General features: G+C 39.3%; 1 protein-coding gene across 3 annotated transcripts in view; it reads right to left on the bottom strand.

The window, feature by feature from the left end:
* Positions 1–23,526, bottom strand: part of dph6 (diphthamine biosynthesis 6) — a 212,506-nt gene that overhangs the window by 134,178 nt on the left and 54,802 nt on the right. For all 3 annotated transcript variants that reach the window (XM_052025476.1, XM_052025485.1, XM_052025487.1), the window contains exons 4-5: positions 12,867–12,940; positions 6,342–6,460 (exon numbers count right to left, since the gene is read on the bottom strand). In XM_052025476.1, coding sequence (XP_051881436.1) covers positions 6,342–6,460; positions 12,867–12,940 — 193 coding nt within the window. The remainder of the gene's footprint in view (positions 1–6,341; positions 6,461–12,866; positions 12,941–23,526) is intronic.

The following is a 23,526-nucleotide window of genomic DNA, read 5'->3' as shown; positions in this document are numbered from 1 at the left end:
CCTGGAGGAGGACTTCCTGGTAGATCTCCACAGAGCTGCCAGCAAAAGGCGAGTACACATGTTGAATAAAAATATCCAGTGCTTGTTAAAGATGTAATCCAAATTGATGGCTGATTGAATTGTTGAGACTGTTCCTAGAACACTTACTTTCCAGAATGACAAAATGGTAACTGCATCTCAGCCAGTTGGAAAACAATGACCTTTATTTTGCTTCAATTCAATTTCTGGGTATTCAGATAAAGATTACAAAACAGTGATCAGTAGAACAGCCTGCTTATTTGGCAAATTAGAGAAATCTCAAGGATAGTTATTCAGTTCATGTGCAGCAAGACTATTCGCTCTTCCTCACCAGTGCATCCAATTTAGGTAACACCTATAGCACGATTTCAATTTAATTTTATTAGCTTCAATGGAGATTACAAGCAAGAGGGATACTCCCGATAGACCATCTTTTGGTGCATTCCTCCGTTTAAAGGCTACCATCATTCAAATATCGTGGAGCCAGTTCAAGGTCGAATATTTCTAGTTTCCCAAGCGAAATATATAGCTGCCAATATTTAACTTCACAATGATTGCAAAAGATTTTTTAGAAATGGATTTCTTGCCAGATTTGTCCACCAAAGACACAGCCCTACTTCAGTACTTTTTTAAAATCATGACTTCAGCTCTGCAAGTCAGTATTTTTTTTGCTCCTGTGTTAAAGAAAATAGGATGAATTTTAACAAAATTACCACTGCATTTGTCATTGGACTCTCTAAATTTTGCATTTTGCTCAGTTATGTAACTGTGGATACAGTATGCTAGATGTTAGTCTGAAATACAAATTCTTAACCATTATTCCAGCAGCTCCAAGCAAATTATTACAAATGCATACTTTTAATATAAACGATGTTTCTAACACATGGATTACCTACAGCAAGTGACTTGAAGTAGTGGAAAAATATCACAATCCCTGTCTTCACAATATCCTCCAGTTTCACTGGAAGGATAAACAAATCAATGTCACACTCCTTTTCCAGGCCAACATCCCCAGTATTAAAGCCCCAGTTACACTCAGTCATCTATGTTGGATAGGCTACGTCATTTACATGCCCTATACCAGATTCCTGAGATGGATAATCTATTCCAAGCTCTGCTATGGGAAGAAATTACCAAGTGAACCGAGGAAAAGATCGAAGGATGTGCTCAAAGTCTTCTTGAAGAAATACAACATTTCCACTGGGGAATTTCTGGTCCACAATCACTCAAAATAGAGGAGTAATCAGGATAATATTGGGAACCTCAAGGCCATGCATCGGGAGCATACAGAAGCCCCATGTGAGTTGCAGAAGGAGAGCGCCACCTCACAAACTATCACCCACCCACCTTATCAGCTATCACCTGCCTGAGCTGTGGACGAGTCTGCAGTTCCCGCATTGACCTCATCAGCCAGAACGGAAACAGGTCGTCCTTGATCCCCAAGATCAGCCTGATAAGGAGATATTCCAATGACAAGGCTCAGGAGTAAATAACATATCTGTAAACAAAAGGGCCATTAAGCCTCAAGTCACAGTTGTTCAGGCTATTTTGTTTACACTTGTAGAAAGGGGCTGGGTAATCATTTCCACAAGTGCCCCATCTACAAAGATACAAAGGGTAAAATAACTTAACTCATTTCCAAACAAACTGAAAGCAGTGTAATTTAAACTAAATCAGTATTTCTTTCTTGGCATCAAATAAAATCCTTAACTAAAGGTAAATGATGAAACAATTGCCCCTAAATTTGATCACATAATGCCATATGTTTCAGTGATATGCAATTATTTTCTTGGGTGTAACATGATAATGATCATTTCCAAATCAATGTGTATTCCGGGAGTGATCATTGGAGGGCAGCCCTGGAAAAACTTGATCCTTATGCTACACTGTGACCCCTGTTAGTTAAGCCCCTTACCTTTAACCATCCACAATCCACAATGCTCCATTGCATTGTCTCCCACCACTCCTTCCTGCGGTACCACTCCAGACACTCAATGATTCCAGGCCCTGGCTTTAAATTTCCAAGATCCACTGAGAGTACAAAATTGGCCTCGATTTCCATCACTCCCTCACTTATCTCAAAGCACCACTGACACTATCCTCAGCCTCATTCTTCTTACTCACCGTCATCGTCTCCCACCCACCCCAGCTACCTCATTCCTGACTCAAGGCACGAGTCCTAAATATGAGCAGTTAAAATTTCTGGCAAGGGGCTGGTTAATGGTCAAGGAACAAAACATATTCATTGGTGCCCACCTGCAATGTGCACCTAGCACCCACTTCTGCATCCACTCAGATTAATAGGTCATGACAAATACAGTAGTTCTAATCCAAACAGCAGTTGACATGATGGATTCAGTTTTGAAGTATTATAATTCATTTGTTAATGAGTATGGGGATGCAATTTTCAACTGACCAAGGGCCAGGGACTCAGTTGACCTTCAGCCTGAGTATTCCTTAACTTAAGCCCTTGACACAGAGCCCTGACTTAAGAAACTTTAGTTCACAGATAATTTAGTGATGATTCACCAGAGCAATCATTGAAATATCATTCTCAAGTTAATTCTGTGCATTCATCCACTAACATTTGAACTAGTAAAAATATACAGCAAGTTGCCCCTCAAAATTTTCATTTTCTTATCTAACACATATTTACAATAACTCAGCATTGATATGCTCAGTATTGTGCCCTAAGCCAATGGTTTATAGTCTACCTCCTCCACAACCCGATACATCAAACAAAATCTTCATATCCTGAACCTGTTTTGGCATTGTGTAATGGTAGTAGAACATGGTCTGCGTTGTCTTTTGCTTAATTACTGGAACTCCAGACAGGTGAGAAACAAAATTAGATAATATCTAACTCTTTGCCTTAAGCCAAAAAAAAGTAGTAATTTTCTATTTAATTACAATCCAGAACTATTTGGGCTCAAAGTGACTATTCAACAAAGCAGTCTTTGTCACTAATTCAGTCTGGTATTTTCCAATATGAGCTAGACGCAGACAACAGGTTTGTCTTGGTAAAGGGATGGTTCAGGTCACGACCAATGTCATTTCTGCCAGCTCTCTTTATATTAACATTCTTGATTTAAAAACTGACTTCAGAATGAAATTTTGCACTAAAATGAACTGCAAAAACTGTTTGGTGCCAATGTCGTCATGTCAGAGAGTTTACAATGCAAACTATAATTTGGACTTCAGTAATGGATGTATTTTATATCTGGAGAGTTTCAAAGCAATTATGAATTCAGGTAATACAAAGAGCAATTGATGCATGACGCAAGTACTCAGCCAGAGATTTCAGCAATTGTTTGAATCTCAATTATGAACATAATATGAAGCTCAGATCTGTAATCTTTCTTTTCACCTTATTTCCCCATGATTCCAACTTGATGTGAGAAATTCTGCTGTGGAGTGGTTAGTAACTCAACTCTTTTCACTACTGAAGTAACCTTTGGAAGATAGTTGGAAAGCAGAATAGAGTGAATTGGTGTGGGTAGGATTCAGACTGAGATACAAATTTCTCTTTAGTCAGACCTTTATTTCTGTATTTTGTATTTTAAATTATGCCAGAGAAAGATGCATCAGTTCACATAGAGATGTACACAAATAAGAGATCCTAGAGAAAATAATGTCTGTTGGATCACCAATGGGTGAATGGTGCAAATGATGCCAACACAAAGGAATATAGAAATAGGATGGAGAATATTTAGTTGCAAATAACTGAGGAATTCTAACTATTAAAGGTTTTATAATTTGGCAGATAAAATGTTTCATCATTTGTTACTAGGTTTGTTTCTTTCTTACAACTTTTTTTCTCCCAAAAGAATCCGTAATCTTTAGCCTGATAAAAATGCCCTTCCCACAGATAATTGGAAGGAAGTCACTTAACTGAAGTGATGTAGTTTCCAATGTGCATGAACATGCAAGTGGGAGTCCAATTCTGGACTCAAGCCTACATTCTCATTTGATAAAAATCAAAAAAACCTGCAGATGCAGGAGATCTGAAATGAAAACAGAAAATGTTGGAAACACTCAGCAACTCCAGCAGCATCTGTGGAAAAAGAAACAATACAAACAATTTGGGTTGAAGACCCTATGTCAAAATGGGAAAGAGAGATAAAAAGTAGTTTTAAATTGTAGAGAGGCTGGCAGAGGGAACTAACTTGTTTTCTCCCTTTATCAGTTTTGATGAAAGATCTTCAATCTGAAAAGTTAAATTTGTTTCTCCTTCCAAAGGCAAAGCCTGACCTGCTGAGTATTCCCAGCAGTTTGCTTTTATTTCAAAATAAAAGAGATGTGAAACCATCTCTTGGATTATTCATTCCTGTAAACTTTTAGATTCAATATATAACTTCTGTAGTGGAATGATAGAGTCAAAGTTGTACCGCATACAAAAGGTATCTGATTCCATCACCCTTTCTGGCAGCGAGGTCCAAATATCGACCACACTGTGTAAAAAAAAACTTTCTCCTAAAATTCCCTTTGAAACTCCTTCCTCCTATCTTAAACTTATACCCTCTTATTTTTGATATCCCTACCATACAAAAAAGATTCTGACTATCCACCCTATCAATGTCTCTTATAATTTTATGTGCCTCTATCAAGTCAACCCTCTACTTGGTTTTGTCGAGGAAAACAGACCCAACCTTTCCAAACTCTCCCCATAACTAAAGTCTTCAATCCACACAACATTCTGATGAATCTCCTGTGCACCTCCTCCAGCAGAACCACATCCTTCCTATAGTGTGGCAACCAGATCTGCACACAATACCCCAAGTCTTGTAAAGTTGTAACATAACATCCCATCTTTTATTCTATGTCCTGACCTATGAAGGCAAGCATGTCATATGCCTCCTTCACCACTATATACCTGTGTTGTCACTTTCAGAGAACTATGGACTTGAACTCCAAGATCTCTTGTTCATCAATATTCCTTAGTGCCCTGCCATTTACTGGAGATGTCCTACCCCGATTTAAATTCCCAAAATGCATCATCTTGATAGAGTTTGCTTTTTAGTGTTTACAGCTATCAGGGACCTCGAACAATGAGAATCATCATTTACAGAATGTCTGACCTTATTATGGCCCATCCCTAATTGCTCTTGGAAAGATCACGGTAAGCAGCCTTCTTGAACCAATTCAGTCATGGAAATAAAATAATGAAAGTTCATGAAAGCCACTTACATGTGACAAGTTTTAAAACTGAACAAGTTGAAAAGCTCAATGGCTTAATCCTGTTTCTACAATAGTTCAGCCATATGAAGAATCAAAGCATACAGTTGGACAACTGTAGAACTGTCTTTTTAAAAGGATAGACTAAACTGTATTATATGATATAAAGTAACAAGTGATAATTTAAGTTATGCAGTCATTTTGTCATTCAGCCTTGTTATCAGTTTAGGGTGAAATACCTGTAATAAATGTATTCAAATACCATTCAAGATGAATATCACAAAGCACCTAATATCATTGAGACAATAAAATCTTCATAAAGTTGCATATATACCACCACAGTAAAACAACAGCAAGTGCTGAATAATTAAATTCAACTATGAATATGGCCCAGACAATTCCCAATGCAAATGCAATATCTCCTCACTGCAAATATAAAGTCTGTCAATAGCTTAGTAAAATATTTTATTACAAATTTTGGGAAAGAACCCAGTATTTGGAATTCAGAAATTAGGAATGCACCATGATTTGTATCAGAAACTGGTTTTGTGAACAATGTCTTGTATACAGCATCAATCTTTATCCTAAAACAAATTTTTAAAATACTGACTGATATCAAACTACAAAATGAAACAGCCTACGAGCTATTTACTATAAATGTGCAAAAGACAGTCTTCTCAATAAATACAAACTACTAACATAAAAAGAGAGAAATGTGGTTTATTAAATACAACATCATATTTTCCTTTAAAGGCTCATTAATCTGTGCAGCAGACATATCGATTTCAAGGTACTTTCTGTTTACTATTTTTAAAGGAATGCAGACTAATAAAATTCTTCTCTTTCTACTTCTTAAACTGTCTAATAACTTGTGATATTGACAGGTTTGATTAAAGGCATTTAAAAGTAATTACCTACCTCTGGCAGTCATTTTCCAACATCCTGCCTTTTCCTTATCTCTCCAAATTGTTTTGTGCTCAAATGTGTTTGCCTCTGGCAGATCTCTTTACAGTTTTATAAAAAAAGTGATTGATGATTTGAACTTTTTCTCTGATATTTGACAGCTGCTCATTTGCAGTTTGTGGTTATACAAAGGACTGGGATTATGTTGTGTTAATAGACTGCTCCCATGCGGTCTGGATACCTACCAAAAGCTGCGACTTTGATTATCACGGCTTGAACATTAGACAATATCATTTCTCTCAGCAAATCTTCCTGGTTTCGACGCCAGAGGTAAGCCAAAGGCTGGAGATTAAGTCGCTTGCACCTGTGAAGGTACAAAAAAAAGGCCTTCCAACTGGATATATTTCAAAAGTACTGATATAACTTAAGGCATATCTTTTAACCCTGATAATTTCCACCTTCATAAATGGTTCCATTGGTGCAGAGTAAACAAAAACCAAAATCATCCAACTGGTATTAAAAACTGGTTTTAACAAACACTCATGAACTCCTATATTCATTGTAATGTTACAATGTATTCATCTTTTTCATGTGAGGATACTGTGCAATACAAATAAACCAAATTGCCACAGAATGTTTAAAGACTGGCTTCCTCTCATTATTTAGCACAAGGTACACTGTTTATATATATCAAAAGAAAAACTGGGTGAAAGTCAGTCTGGCTGTCTCTGAACCCAACTCCTAGAGTTAGTTACAGTGACAACAAAATAGAACTAACTAGAAGTAGTTACATTGTCAGTATTTCAAGTCATGAAATATGGAATGATGGGGGTGGCAGCCCTCCATTAAAGCAAATTAATTATGATTCATGCTGCTTCCTTCCTCACCCCATAATTGACTTAAATTGCAAAACTTACAAAAGCATTAAAATTGTGCATCTCATGATCTCATCACTGCATCAGCATGCTTGGAGTAAAAGGTAACTTTTACCCAATTATTTGTGTGGTCCACCATTCTAATTCTACCAGCAGTGCAGATGATAACTTTTCTGTTCAATGAAAGGAGCTAAGTGTATGTTTTCAATGAGCTACTTGGACCAAAGGAAGACAGTGACACAAGAGATTCTGCAGATGCTGGAATCTGGAGAAACACACCCAAAAAACGCTGGAGGAACTCAGTCCTGATGAAGAGTCTCGACCCGAAACGTCGACTGTTTAGTTCTCTCCGTAGATGCTGCCTGACACGCTGAGTTCCTCGAGCACTTTTTGTGTGTGTTGGACCAAAGAAAGGTGGTCTGAGTGTTTGTAGTGAATAAAGATCCAATGCAGTAAAATCAGTGCATTCTATCAGCACATGAAGTTGTTAATCGACCGTGTAGCAGTTACTCTTTGAGTGCACTGAAATGCTCCTTTATGAATAGGTATGATAAAGGAGCAATAGTGTGAACTTGTTAAATGTTGGCATTCACAGATGTCTGGATGTCCTCATACATGAAATACAGAAAGTCAGTGTGCAGGTAATTAAGAAGGTAAATGGAACGTTGACCTTTATTGCGAGGGGGATGGAATACAAGAGTAAGGGAATTTGGCTGCAACTGTCTAGTGCTGTAGTGAGAACAACCTTGGAGCAGTGCAGAGTTTTTTGTTTAAGAAAGGGCATATTTGTCTTGGAGGCAGTGCATAAAGGATCATGAGATTGAATTCCTGATGAGATAAGAATGCACCTATACTCTCTGGTGTTCTGGAGAACAAGAGGGGGTGTTTAGTCATTAAATATATTTAAGGCTGAGATGAATTGTGGGGGAAATCAATGGTAAAAGGGATCAGGCAGCAAAGTAGAGTTGATGCCAAAGTCAGATCAGTTGTGATCTTAATGAATGGCAGAGTAGGCCCAAGTGGTACATGACCCAAACCTCCTCCAACTGTTTAAAGAAATGACTAGAATATACAGGCTTGAAATTATTTTAAGTCAAAGTGAAAATCTTACAGCCAATCATGAAACAGTGCAACATACAAAAAGCTGGAGGAACTCAGCAAGCCAGGCAGCAACAACTGTAATCCTCAAACAACTGACGTATCACATGAGGTGAGTAAGTGTTGAAAAATGTGTCATCCATGCTGTCGAATTTGTACCAGTGAATAACAGACAAGATCAAAGTGAACCTGGACACGCCTCACATTCTCCCCCCTTCCCCCCCCCCCCCCCCCCCCCCCCCCCCCCCCCCCCAGGAAGACCATGGTCACATTCACTTATTGCAATTGTAGGCCTCCCAATGTCCTGGAGGCCTGGTTGCCATGGATATCCAATGAGATGGAAAGGTCTGTGGGCATCAGGTGCTGAAGACTGAGCCCCCACCTCAGACTGCCCTGACGGCCTTGGAATGGGTCATGCTGCATGAAGGCCTGACCATTTGGATGGAAACAGGTGAAATACATTTAAGTTGTTAAAAGAATTTTAAAAATATTTAAAAACAGTTAACTCAATCAAAACACTGATATTAATTTAAATAAATGAGAAGAAATGAACCACTTAAGTTTTTAATGGAGGTCAGCTACCCTTGTACCCCAGCTGCAAGGGTCAATGCATGTACACCAGTTATAGCTGGTATAAAGCTGTGGGTTCAGATACTAAGTGAATCTAGCTCCTCAGCTCAAGATGATGAGTTGCTTCAGAGCCACTGTTTAGCCCAGGATTGTGGTGGGGGGGAAGAGTCAGGAAATCCAGCACATTTTGAGTTGTCCGTGACAGTGCACAGCCACGGAAATTCACTGACTTGACTCTGGCGGCCAACCAATATTTCTCTACGGAATCACCAGTGAGCCACCAGTGCAATCCAGACCACTCACTTAACAACCATCGAGAACGTCCCATTTCAATATGCAGGTGAGCAGATTTCCTGAATTCTATGCTGGAGCATCACAAGGACACTTTCAGAGTATTAAAAAAACAAGAGCAGGGGACTGCCAGTCAACATGGTGTTATACTCACTGGAAGAATGAGAAGTTATCTCATTGAAACACAAGATTCTAAGAGGAACTAACAACGTATATGTTGAGAGGCTGTTTCCTCTGGGCTGAGAATCCAGAACCAGATGGTCATGCAGGAATGAAATATGGAGGAATTTTTTCACTCACAAGAACTGTCAATCAATTTTCTACCTCGCAGATAAGTGAATGCTGATTCAAGAACTGAGATTTTTAAATCCAAGAAAATAGAGGGGAATGGGTATGTACAGAAACATCATCCATGAAAATGAGTGCTTAGCAGGCTTTCAGACTTGATGCTGTTCTATTGCTCCTTTCTCTTGTATGACTTAGAAAGCAAAATACATTGAATACTGTAAAGTAGTGGAATAAGATGCTAATATTGGTAGGCTCAAGTGGAAAGTATTTATAGGCATGAGAAGCTCTACTAACAATAAAATGCCAAAAGATATATAGTAAGTGAGTCAGAAGAGATTATAATAACAAAGCCATTTTATGATAAGGATATAGTGCAAGAAGTTTTCATGGGTCATATCACAGTATCTCAATTCAGTCTTATAAATTTAAATGCAAAATTGCATATAATCAAAGGCCACAGAGTAGAAAAGGAATCGGACTTTCCTTGTTCATATCAGTCATCTATGGTGAAGCTTTCTCTTCCATAATGATTGCTGAAAAGTGCAGGGATCTGTAAATCTGTCCATGCACAAGTCTACGTACTGACAATGTGATATGTACATGAATATGCTTAGTTACAAACACTTCATAGAGAAAGACACTGATTTTTTTGCTAAAACTGAAAAGCAGAATGAAAACAAAGTGATGTTATGTGTGAATGATTGGTTGGGGCCCTGACTGGGTCACGAAAAGGTGGATGTTGAGGGCAGGCAATCTGACAACTGGTTCATAATGTTGTGTTCTTTTGCACACTGTACCACAGGACAGACCTTACCAGGACTGCTTTGAAATGGAATCAAGAATTGCTGAAGGATGATTTGGAGGAAACACTGTCTTGTTTCACATATTTAGTAAGGCTGTCAAACTCTCCAATGAACAATGGACAGCTTCGTCAAAATGAGAGAAGTTGCAAACAAACTTATCCAGACTTATAATCATACAGCATAGAAATAAGCCCTTCGGCCCAACTCCTCCAGGCCGACTGTGTTACCCAGCGAGCTAGGCCTGCGTTTGGCCCATAGCCCTCTAAACCTCTCCTATTCATGTAGTTATCTAGATGGCTTTTAAATGTTGCTAATGTGCCCGCCTCCACCATTATTTCTGGCAGCTCATTCCAAATATGCACCACTCTTTGTGTGAAGAAGCTGCCCCTGATGTCCCTTTTAAATCTCTCGCCTCTGATCTTAAACCTATGCCCTCTTGTTTTTAGCACCCTCTCCCTGGGAAAAAGACTATGTGCTTTCACCCTGTCTATGCCCCTCATGATCTTATATACCTCTATCAGGTCACCCCTCAATCTCTTACTTTCCAGGGAATAAAGTCCTAGTCTACGCAACCTCTCCTTGTAACTCAGGCCCCCAAGTCCTGGTACCATCTTGGTAAATCTTTTCTGCACTCTTTCTAGTTTAATAACATCTTTCCTATAACAGGGTGGCCAAAACTGTACACAATACTCCAAGTGCGGCCTCACCAATGTCTTATATAACTGCAACATAACTTCCCAACTCCTATATTCAGTGCCCTGACTGAAGCACAGCATGCCAAATACCTTCTTCAGCACCCTATCTACCTGAGATGTCGCCTTCAGTGAACTATGCACTTGCACTCCTAGGTCCCTCTGTTCCATAGCACCCCCTAGGGCCCCACCTCCCCCCCCCCCCAACTCTCCTCTCCTCCCCTCCCCCCAATCTGGTTCCAACTGTCATTCACCTCTCCCCTGATGGTTCCCAATCTCACCTCCTTTTCTTATCCGAACCCAGCTCTGGTGGTGCTTTGTGATCCTGCTTATCTTCCTTCAGCAGCTGTCTCCCATCTTCACACTCCTCTCCCCCCACCTTGCTCCACCTTTTTTCTTTTTCCTCCCTCTGTCTGCCTCCATCTGTCATTCACCCGCCACAGTCTTCTAACTCCGCCCTCACTCTCCTCCCCTACCTGGCACTACCTGCCTGTCATCCTACACCCCTCCTCTGCCCACCAATCGCCCTCAGAATCCTTTTTTGCTACTCCGCTTCTCCTCTCTATGCTGTCCGTCTCGCCTCTCCACTCCCAGTCCTGATGCAGGGTTTCGACCTGAAAAGTCGGCAATTTCCTTCCTCCCACAGAGGCTGCGTGACCCACTGAGTCCCTCCTGCACATTGCTTGTTACTCCAAGAGCTTTGTCAGACACGATTTCCCATGCACAAAGCCATACTGACGGTTCCGAATCACACCGTTTCTCCAAATGTTGGCAGATCCTGTTCCTCAGAATCCCCTGCAGCAATTTACCCACCACCAATGTCAGACTCACTGGCCTGCAGTTTCCTGGCATGTGTTTGCTACCCTTTCTAAACAATGGTACTACATTAGCTACTCTCCAGCCCTCTGGAACCTCACCTGTGGCCTCTGCACGGGCCTCCACAATTTCTTCTCTAGCTTCCCACAAGGTCCAAGAATACACTATTTCAGGCCCTGGGGATTTATCCACCCTAAAGCCCTCTTAAGGCCTCCAGTATCTCCTCCCTGCTAATTCGTACGTGGTCCAAGTCAACACCACTCATTTCCCCCATTTCCTTAGCTTCCATCGTTTTTTCCACAGTAAAAACTGAAGAGAAATATTCATCAAAAATCTCACCCAGTTCCTTTGGTTCGACACACAGATGGCCATGCTGATCCTTAAGGGGACCTATTCTCTCCCCAGCCACCCTTTTATTCTGAATATACCTATAGAAACTCCTGGGATTTTGCTTCACTTTGCCTGCCAGATCCTTCTCATATCCTCTTGTTGCCCTCCTAACTCCTCTCTTAAGTGCACTCCTACACTTCTTGTAATCATCAAGAGATTCACTAGTTCACAATTGTTTATGTGCCATGTATGCCTCCCTCTTTTCCTTAACCTGAGCCTCAATATCTCTCATCAACCAGGGTTCCCGAAACCTGCCAGCCTTGCCCTTCACCCTAACAGGAACATGCAGGTCCCTCGACTCTTGATATCACATATTTAAAGGCCTCCCACTTGGCAGATGCTCCTTGCCCTGCAAACAATCTCGCCCAATGAACCTCTGCAAGATCCTGCCCAATGACTCCAAAATTTGCTCTGCCCCAGTTCAGGACCTTAATCTGTGAACCAGTGGTATCCTTCGACAGAACTATTTAAAAACTAATAGAATTATGGTCACTGGACCCAAAGTGCTCACTGACAGACACTTCCGCAACTTGCCCAACCTCATTTCCCAGGAGGAGGTCCAGTGACATGCCCTCTCTAGTTGTTCCCTCTACATATTGATAAAGGAAGCTTTCTTGGACACATTTCACAAATTCCACTTCACAGATGCCTGCTGCTATGTTTAGGTTAATCAGTGAGACCGAGTTCAATTGGTTTCTAGTTTTAATTATGTTCTTCCCATAACTACATTATAAATTTATCAACTTCACATTTCTGACACAAGTTCTATTCAAGTCTTAAACTTAACAACAATAAAAGAATGAAGTAGCTAGAGGTGAGCTGAAATAAGGAAATAAAAAAAAACTTTTGTGAACTAATAATAAATAAATTCAATCTAATTCCAAACCCCCTTCCCCCCAAACCACCAACACCTCAAATACTGTTTAGCAACTTAACAGGGTGCTTACACATTTTCTACTCTGACCCGCTGGTAGTCAGAAAGAATGGCACCAACTGCAACTCCTTCCACTGCTTCCTTTTCCTACAAAACAAAAAAACAGAAAATCACCAATGGCACATTTTGGTTATAAAAAATTTTCCTGTCATGCAGCCTGAAATGACTACAGAGGAACAGATAATTCAACATCAATTTAAAACTGCCCAGTGATTTCAAGTAGATCTATTTGTGGTTTGACTATGTCTCCAGGGCCATAGAACAGTGCATATATAAAACCTTCCTATTCAGAACATATTGTTTCCATCTTTCAGGGCTGCTTCTCAAAAATGTTTGAGGCAGCTTAAATGATTGTCCAGACAACAAACTGTTTAGTCAGGGCTGCCTGAGGACACCTGAATTTTACAATCATTTGCTCATCTGCACTCTTTAGCAAAATAATTTCAACTGTGTTTCAAGAGATTTTCTTAAGGACAAAATAAATTGTCAAAAATAGAACCAATTTTTGCTGGTCCTGACACACTTTTTCAATTGTGTTGAAACATACAAAAGAAAACCAGAACTTTTAAATCATAAATTAACTATATAGTATCTTGCCTAATACTTTGGAGATTCACATGTACATTGAAAAGGGAATTCTCATTGTCCCAAGTGGAAATCACTTTGGAAAAAAAAATCAAAATATGAACCAACATACAGACTAACAATGACCTCATTCTGGACTTCTCATTTGAGTTCTTTGGTTAGAGATGATAGCAGTGAAACCTTTTATTCCCTCAGGAAGATCAATCCAAATTAAAACAACTCTAAGCTGCACAAAGTCAGTGTAAAAATGAAAACATAGTCTGCATTGTTTTAAATGTAGGATAAGCCACATCACACCTGTGAGACAATTTAACATCTACCTTATTCATTTGATCTCTAAGGTTTCTTCTGTTCGCACCTTGTGAAAAATATTTGTCAGGTGAGGGGAAATGAAGGGAAGAAATAAACAAATATTTCAGTCAATGTCAGTGAACACATCTCAAATTCCACATCTACCAACTGCCTCACCATTCCCATACGCTGCTCAATGCATCATCACTCACTAGATAACAAGCAATTAGTCAAGACTGATATGTAACATTCATTTGTAGTACCACACCCTGACAAACTTCGTACTGCAGCAAGCTTCATAAGAACATTCAAGAAATAGGAGTGAGCCATACATCTCTCATTCAAAAGTGCCACTAATCCTGTGCCTTGAACAATTTTCTGCCTGATCACCAGATCCTCCATTGATATCTGTTGAACTGACCCTTTATTATACCCAAAAATTGAACAACCACAACACTCTGCACAAAGAAATTTCTGCTTATCTTAGTCCTAAATAGCTGACCTCTTTGCCTGAGACTTTATCCCTGTTCTCAACTGCCAGCGATAGGAAACAGCTTCTTGTCACCCACCCTGTCAACACCTCTCAGAATCTTGCAAATCTCAGTGAGATCACTCTCATTCTTCTAAACTCCAGCAAACATTCAGCATTCTTCTAAACTCCAGCATCATTCTACCCTCATACAACAATCCCTCATCCTAAGAATAAATCTAGGACAATTCACACTCGAAGACAGTATTTTTCTCTTCTCGTTACAGAGGCAAATAATACTCATACATATCAGCAAGATATGAGAGGCAGAAATGAAACTTTTTTTTAAACTTGCACAGTAATTTTCAGTGTCAAGGACATTGTTGGTAGCCAGTAAGACCAATGACACTGTAACCATGACTTACACGGTAAAGGCCAGACCTTTCCTGGTGGGTTCACTAAATACAACATCTAACAGTGATCCATATCATTCATTCAAGATCTCTCACTTAAATTCTTTATAAACCAGCTTGTTGTGTACAGGGCAACTTCTAACAGGGCTAGACAACAACTTCCTCATTTCCACCAGAGTGGTTGCTAGAAATTGCTGTCAAATCTCCTCATAAATACAATTGAGTGCTATTGGTTTACTTACTTCTGTAGCAAAAGCCAGCATAGTAAGTTGTCCCTTCAACTTAAACTAAGACTTTCGTTTTCTTCATTCTGATAAACAATCCCATCCGAGTACTGAATCCTGCTTCATTACAATGTACATGTCAACATTTGTCTAAGATTCAATCCAATTTATCAAAACACTGCAGATGGAGACACAAGGGACTGCAGATGCTGGAATCTGGAACAAAAAAAAACAAGATGCTGGAGGAACTCAGCAGGTCAGGCAGCATCTGTGTAGGGAAATGGACAGTCAACATCCACCTCCCTCCACAGATGCTGCTTGAACCACTGAACTCCTCCAGCATCTCGCTTCTTACTCCAAAAAAATAGCAGATGCTTGAAATTTCTCTTCAGTATTTACCCAAGAAAGGGACATGCAGGACACAGAAATTGGAACTGAGGGCGGAAACATGTTAGGGCATTTGGAGGTCAAGGAAGAGGTAGTGTTAGGTCTCCTAAACAGTATTAAGGTGGATAAGAACCCGGGGCCCGATGGGATACACCCCAGGCTACTGAGGGAGGCGAGAGTGGCAATTGCTGGGGACTTGACCAGTATCTTTGCGTCCTCTTTGACTACGGGTGAGGTCCTGGATGACTGGCGAGTGGCTAATGTTGTTTCTCTATTTAAGAAAGGAACAAGGGGAAATGTGGGGAACTATGGACTGGTGAGTCTCATGTCAGTTGCAGGGAAATTGCTGGAGAAAATTCTTAGGGATACGATATACGAGCATCTGGAATCCAATGGCTTGATTAGGGAGAGGCAGCATGGCCTTGTGCAGGGCAAGTTGTGTCTTACTAACCTGGTTGAGTTTTTTGACAAGGTGACGAGAGAGATTGATGAAGGTAGAGCTGTGGATGTCATCTATATGGACTTCAGTAAGGCATTTGACAAGGTCCCACATAATAGGTTAACCAAGAAAGTTCGGATGCATGGGGTCAGTAGAGGATTGCCTGTGTGGATCCAGAACTAGCTTCCCATAGAAGACAGAGGGTGGTGGTTGAAGGGAATTATTCGGGCTGGAGGCCTGTGAGTAGTGGTGTTCCACAGGGATCTGTACTGGGGCCTCTGCTGTTTGTGATGTACATTAATGACCTGGATGAGTATGTTGATGGGTGGGTTAGTAAGTTTGCAGACGATACCAAGATTGGTGGAGTTGTGAATAGTGTAGAAGACTGGCAACGGATACAGTGTGATATAGATCAGTTGCAGATGTGGGCAGAGAAATGGCAGATGGAGTTTAACCCGGATAAATGTGAGGTGTTGCACCTTGGTAGGACTAAAGTCAAGAGGCAGTACACTCTTAAGGGCAAGACCCTTAACAGTGTTGAAGAGCAAAGAGACCTTGGGGTGCAAGTCCATGGCTCATTGAAAGTGGCTACACAGGTAGATCGGGTGGTTAAGAAGGCTTATGGAATGCTTGCTTTCACTAATTGGGGTATTGAGTATAGGAGTCAAGAAGTTATGATGCATCTCTATAGAACTCTGGTTAGGCCGCATTTAGAGTATTGCGTGCAATTCTGGTCACCTCACTATAGGAAGGATGCTGGATGCCGAGTCTTTAGAGAGGGTGCAGAGGAGGTTTACCAGGAGGGCATGTGCTATCAGGAGAGGCTGGACAAACTTGGGCTCTTTTCTCTGGAGCAGCAGAGGCCGAGGGGCGATCTTTTGGAAGTGTATAAAATTATGAGGGGCAAAGATAGGGTGGACAAGCAATATCTTTTTCCCATTATTGAGCGATCCAATACCAGAGGGCATGCATTTAAAGTGAGAGGGGGTAGGTTCAGAAGAGACGTGAGGAGTAAGTTTTTTTTTCCTCAGAGAGTGGTGGATGCCTGGAATGTGTTGCCTGATAGGGTGGTGGAGGCAAATTCATTGGGGGCTTTGAAGAGAGGCTTGGATGGGCACATGAATGAGAGGAAAATGGAGGCATATGGGCATTCTGTAGGTAGAGGGGATTAGCTATGTCGGCACAACATTGTGGGCCGAAGGGCCTGTTCTGTGCTGTACTGTTCTATGTTCTAGAAATGAAAACAGAAAATTTCAGAATTACTCAGCAGAACAGGCAGAATCTGAGAGAGACAGAATGAACATTTCAGGTTGATCATCATTCATCAGAACCAGAGCCATCAGTATTTCCTGTCATTTGAATGTCATCCTGGACTCGGTCAGGTTACTTTATTCATTAGTTTCAGTTTCAGCAGGCAGACAATGTCTCTGAGCAAAATGCGCCTGGTTCCTTGCTTGCTATTTATTCCAAGGGAAATAAGAGATCAATAGCAGTCAGTTAATTATCCAGTTTTCCAAGATAAGCTTCATAAGCTTCCATGCACAAGAACAGAAAGCTACATATATAAATTGGACAGATCTTTCTTTCTTTCTTTTTCAATCTTTTTATTGAATTTCAAATTAATTTCAAATTAATATACATAACATTAGTGATTATACATATGGTGCAAAGAGATCGGGATGACAATAATAACAGTTAACATATACAATCACTGGGAATAAAATATATAATCTGAACCTCCCAATCTCTTACTAAGCAAGCATGATACAAAAAAAAATTTGAAAAGAAACTTAATTATATGAAAAGAGAACCCCCAAATAAAAAAAATAATAAACAAAAGCAAACCAAAAACTTCCAAAAAAAAAACTGGACTGATATTTCTTCGGTTAAAAAAAAATTATGTCGTTAGCTCCGCTCCTCTATATTCAAAGGTTATTGAAAGGGATTCGAAAAAGGTCTGCTCATATCATATGGAAATACTGAATAAATGGACTCCCAACTTCCTCAAATTTAAGCGAAGGATCAACAGTACCACTCCTAATTTTTTCTAAGTTTAAACATGTTATAGTTTGAGAAAACCCTTGAAATGTGGTAGGAGGTATAGGATCCTTCCATTTAAATAGAATGGAGCTCTTGGCCATTAATGTAAGAAAAGCAATCATATGACAAGCAGAAGCAGATAAATGGCCAGAATCCATCATTGGTAACCCAAAAATTGCAGTAATAGGATGGGGTTGTAAATCAATATTCAATACATGTCACGAACCAGCAACAAAAGAAACACACTGAGCATGATTCAGTGTTAAAAACTATTTTATTAATCACTACTTATGATAATACGTAAAATAAAAGTAAAAATGTTAGTATGTTAGAATTCAAAAATGTTAAACCTTGAACGTTAACCCCAAAACTAAACGCTTTGTGTGTGTGTGACAAAGTCCCAAACTCCAAGTTCAAGAATGGTTCTTAAAGTTCAGTTCCGCAAGCCATAAGGTGAAACATGAGCAAGGGCTTCTTCAACAACCACCGTTGTCTGAAGATAAGACGTAGACGTAGAGAAACATAGAGAGAGTAAATACGAAATCCAAATGTTCCACGATGGAACCCAAACGACACTTCAATGTTTACTCGGTAGTGACTCCCTCACCCCGAAAAGCATCCGAATCGTGGTCGTCCACACACAAATACCTGTTTCCTTCTACAGGTCAGCAACAAAGTGAACTCCACTGGATTACTTCCAACTTCCATACATGGATTTCAGTGGCAGACACAGTTATTGTTTCTCATCCATCGATAGAGAACACTAGCAGGCTGGTGTCTCTCTCCCTTCTCTCTCTCTTCTTCTTCAACGTCATTACGTCCTTTATCTTCTATTGACGTAAGCACGCCACACACACAAATACACACACACTCTCTATCTTAAAGGGACATTCACTGAGTCCGTAACATACAGTTGAAATAATATTAAAACTATCTTTCCAATATTTTTCCAAAAGAGGGCAGGACTAAAACATATGTGTCAGGGAAGCCACCTCCGAATTACATCTGTCACGTATAGGATTTATATGGTGATAAAAACGGGCTAACTTGTCCTTAGACATATGGGTCCTGTGAACCACCTTGAACTGTATCAAAGAGTGTCTAGTACACATTGAAGATGTATTAACTAATTGGAGAATTTTCTTCCATGTTGCTATAGGTAAAAGTATCTGGAGTTCTCTTTCCCATTCATTCTTAATTTTATCAAGTGTCTCTAGACGTATTTTCATAATCAGATCATAAATTATTGCTATCAAGCCCGTCTGATAAGTATTAAAACCTAAATTTTTTTTCTGTAATTTCAATTTTATATGGTATCGGAAAAGTAGGTAAAATAACTTTAAAACATTTCTGATCTGTAAATATTGAAAAAAATGTGATCTAGGCAAATTGTATTTATTAGACAACTGTTCAAAAGACAAAAAACAGTTATCAATGAATAAATCACGAAAGCATGTTATTCCCTTCATTTTCCATAAAGAAAAAGCTAAATCAATTCTGGATGGTTGAAAGAAAAAATTGGATTGGATAGGACTTGATAAAATGAATTTATTCAATCCGAAAAATTTACGAAATTGAAACCATATTCGTATTTGTATGTTTAACTATTGGGTTAATCATTTGTTTACTCAATTTAGTAAGTGCGAAAGGGAGTGAGGCTCCTAAAATAGAAGCTAATGAAAATCCTTGCACAGACTCATACTCAAGATACACCCATCGGGGACATTGAATTACATCTAAATCTTGTGTCCAAAAATTAAATATCTAATATTAATTGCCCAATAGCAAATTGGACAGATCATGTAGCAATGTGTAATGTTTCTACTCCACATGCTCAGTACCAACAGAAGGAAGAATCTCCCATAAAAATTCAGATTTCGCAGCACATCCAGTAGAGAAAGAACTTGACAGAAGGAAGCCCTTTGCAAAGTAAGCAGAGATAATTTTAAACAACAGGACAGTATTGACCAAGGTGGGGATGGAAATGGATCTATGCTGACGTTGAACAGTTTACATTTTCAAACTGAATGCAGTTCGGCAAGTCACTGGATGGGTTTGGCTTAAGTCTGACACTGGCATCAGTTGTTGCCACGCACTTCAGTCATCGGGATCATGCTTACAGCTGTACAATTATACTGAGGCAGTGCTACTGCAAATTTCATTGACATCCCTTCCATATGTTGAAGATGATTGTACATGTAAAAGCTCATGGTCAGAAAGTGACCTTCAGCAATTTTCAAAAGCTGCAGCACTGCTTGCTCAACATTACAGAGATTCGGCATTAAGGGCAAGACTGAATTACATTTCTGTATAAATAAACCTTGATCCACACTTACTTTGAACTTGAAGCCTGCTTTCAAAGTCCTTAATTACACACAATTAGCTGGGTGGTGGGGGATTGCTAAATAAGAATGGTCTTGTGACCTTGCTCCCCACACCACCGAATCTGGAGTCACCACTGGTGGTTTCCCCCTTGACCAGCCCCTGATGCAGAGAGCCAACCACAATGGCCCAAAACATCCTGGGAGAGGCATTGATTGATCTGGGGCACCAAACCAATCAGTGAATATGGGGCTTCCACATTTACCAGCAGAGGTTCCATACCTACAGTCATTTAAATGACTAAATGCTTACAGAACAGCAGACATTAGCCAACAAGACCTGGCCTTTGTTATTAATAATAATAATTCATGAAGTTTACCCACTGATTATTTTTCTGAAAACACAATAAATCTAAATGAATACAAATTGATGAAATTACTACCTTATCTAAAAAAAGTTTGTCTGTGGCATTCAGATCCTGAGGACAGTATATGGTTGACTCTTAACTGCCTCTTCAGTTCTGGAGCAATTAGGGATGAACAAAAATGTAGTAATAATTGCCAGCAACATGCACACCTCATTAGTTAATATATGAAAAAAAAATCTGGCAGTTGTAAGCCCCATTCCAGCACTGTAGCACATAATCTAAGCTGATATTTTAATGCAATACTAATGAGCACTTCTTGTCAGGGTACTGCCTTTTTGATAAATAAACTTCACAATAGTGGTCGGAGCATGCAGACAAGTAACTGATTGGGTAGCAAAACAGAAAACAGAGTCTAAAGGTTCAATGCAACTATTCAGACTAGCAAATAATAGAACAAGGAAGTGACACAGAGACTGAGACTTCAAAATTTAAGGGGCACATCAAATTTTGAAAAGAAGTTAACCAAAAGAAAACTGTGATGCAATATAAAAAAACAAGCTTGCAGAAGATTAGGTAACCCATAAATTAATTCTGGTAAGTATGAAATGGTACATTCTTATCAGAGGAATACGTAACCCACAACATGTCACAATTCAACCAGAAGATGCAACAGTTTTGAGATTAACCAAGAAATTGAAATCTCAAAAGTAACTTCTAATAAATGAAGAAAATTACTTTAAAAACAATGGACATTTGAAATAACTATCTGATCTAGGCTTCACACATCTAAAATTATACGTTTTAATGGCTTAGAGCTTAGCTTGCAGTTAAAAACTGGTTTCATGTCATTGGACAAACTCACATTTTTTGTGTGTTATCATCCAGCAGAGTTTGGAGAGAGGGTTAGGATTAGCTCTCATGAAGCTCTTGTTAATTCACTGATTTCCTCTGATTACAACAGAGGAGGATGCAACAGTGCACCCTGCAGAAGAGCCGGGAATCACCAACAGCAATATCTGGATCTATGTGCATTAACTGCGCAGGAACGTACTTTAGCTGTCGCTGTCAGATTTCTTCCATTTTAGAGATGAATCTAATAGCCTTGTGGTTAATTTTCATTGTAAAATCTGGCCCAATAAGGTTCTGATAGGGTTGGAGCAGAGAGAGGTGCACAAATGACTAAAATATCAAAGCAAGCACTGGGATTTATTTCTAGACAAGTAAAAACTAAAAGCAGACAAACTACGTTAAATGAGGTTAGGCCACACTTGGAATACAATTCTTGTCTCCATATTAGAAGAAGAACATAGAGACATTAAAGAAGGTGAACAAGGACTACATCAAAATTGAGATAATGTACTTAACAAGCAGGAATGGATGTTGGAGACCTTTGCTCAAGAATGAAAAGACCACAGTAGGTATTCAAAGAACTCTTTAAAAATAATGGAAAGGCTTGATAGAGTGGATTTTAAAAAGATCACATCCACTGTGGAAGAGTTGAAATCCTGAGCTCATAAATGTAATGCTGTTGCTAATAAATCCAAGAGGAAGCTCAATAGAAATTTTGTTTCCCTAATAATGTGGAATGTTCTATCAAAAGTAATTGAGGAAAATTTAAGTGTCGCCTAGATCCGCATGGTGGGGAGAAAAGATACTCGAGTAGGGTGAGATGACGTAACCTGGGTGGAGCACAGACACCAGAACAGATCCGTTGCTATCAATTATAACTGTTATGTTAAACCAAACAGAAATATAATCATCATTGCAAAATTATTGTGCTGTATTTAAATATTGTTTAATAAATCATTCCACTTGCTATAAAGCTTTCCCAGTCATAAAAGGAGCAAAATGAAAACACATAATTCCACTCTGTGATATCATCTGTATTTTCTCCCCCTTAATCATTTCAATTGTGGCTTAAAATTGGCAGAAATATTATTTCAATTACTACCTAATTAGCACCAAAATGAAAGCAATAATTTTGGGACATAAAACTTTTTCTTGCCTTGACAGCATTCTTCATGTTGATTAACTGACAAAGCTCACCAAGTCTACCGTAATGAGAGACTAATGACTCTTCATTTAAAATCAAATGTAACAATATTAATGAGTGCACAGTCTTTTATGTTATAACTGAATGAAATGATTATCAAGAGTGTAACAAGGTCCCATGCAATAGTGTGGGAAAGATTATACAGAAACCTAAACCATAGCTTAAACAAATAGTACTTGATAACATGATTGAATCTAGGGGCAGCTCAATAAAAATCTTATGTTTGAATTGACATTAGCTGCACTTCAAAATGCATTTACGTGGTCTATACATCTTATAATGTTATATTATTGAACCAAATCACAAAATTTCCATGTAGTGCTTAATATGTTAACATACAAGATATGAAGAATTGCAGAAAGCACCTTTCTAGATTAGCAGCAATGGGTGCATACCATCACAAATTACTTTTGCTAACGCTGCTTTGAGTGTAGCATGATTTCAATATTTCTCATCTGAATCTCATCCTGAATGTCCCTCCCTCTTTCTCAAGGTCCTTATTCCTGTCTCTCTCTTTCTCATTCCCACACTACTCTGATGTTGTCTATCACCTTTTTTGGATTTGCTTCTCTCCTTTTTTACTCTGATTCTTTCTCTACATTTCACTTTCTGTGACTCTCCCTTTCTCTCACTTACATGCCACCTCTCCATAACTTTTTATCACCCGCCGTCTCTGCTGCTCTCCTTTACTGTCTTGTGTGCTTTTTAACCTCACTCTACTTATTCATCTCCTGCCTTTTCTCCCCACTGCATGTCCATGCGTGTGTGTGTGTGTGTGTGTGTGTGTGTGCGTGTGCACACTTTTTGAACTCTCTCTGTATTTCATACTCTGACTGTCTGGATAAGCATTGGCAAACATTTGGAAACTCAATTCATAATTTGTGATGAACATGCCCTACCGTTGAATGCAGTACTGCAGAACATCGAGTGCAACCACTGTTAACAAAAGTGAAAAGTAGACTGGAGAAAGACATTGATAATATTGACATAAAAACATGAATAATCTTGAGAATTGGAAAGAATATGGAAATGTGCAAAGTTTAGCCAAGGATTGGAGGAAGGAGAAAACAAAATATTAGGGTA

The sequence above is a fragment of the Pristis pectinata genome, chromosome 1 (assembly GCF_009764475.1).
Source record: "Pristis pectinata isolate sPriPec2 chromosome 1, sPriPec2.1.pri, whole genome shotgun sequence".
NCBI classification, from domain to species: Eukaryota; Metazoa; Chordata; class Chondrichthyes; order Rhinopristiformes; family Pristidae; genus Pristis; species Pristis pectinata.
The sequence above is the reverse complement of the archived record's forward strand: the minus strand, read 5'-3'. Positions and strand labels throughout refer to the sequence as shown.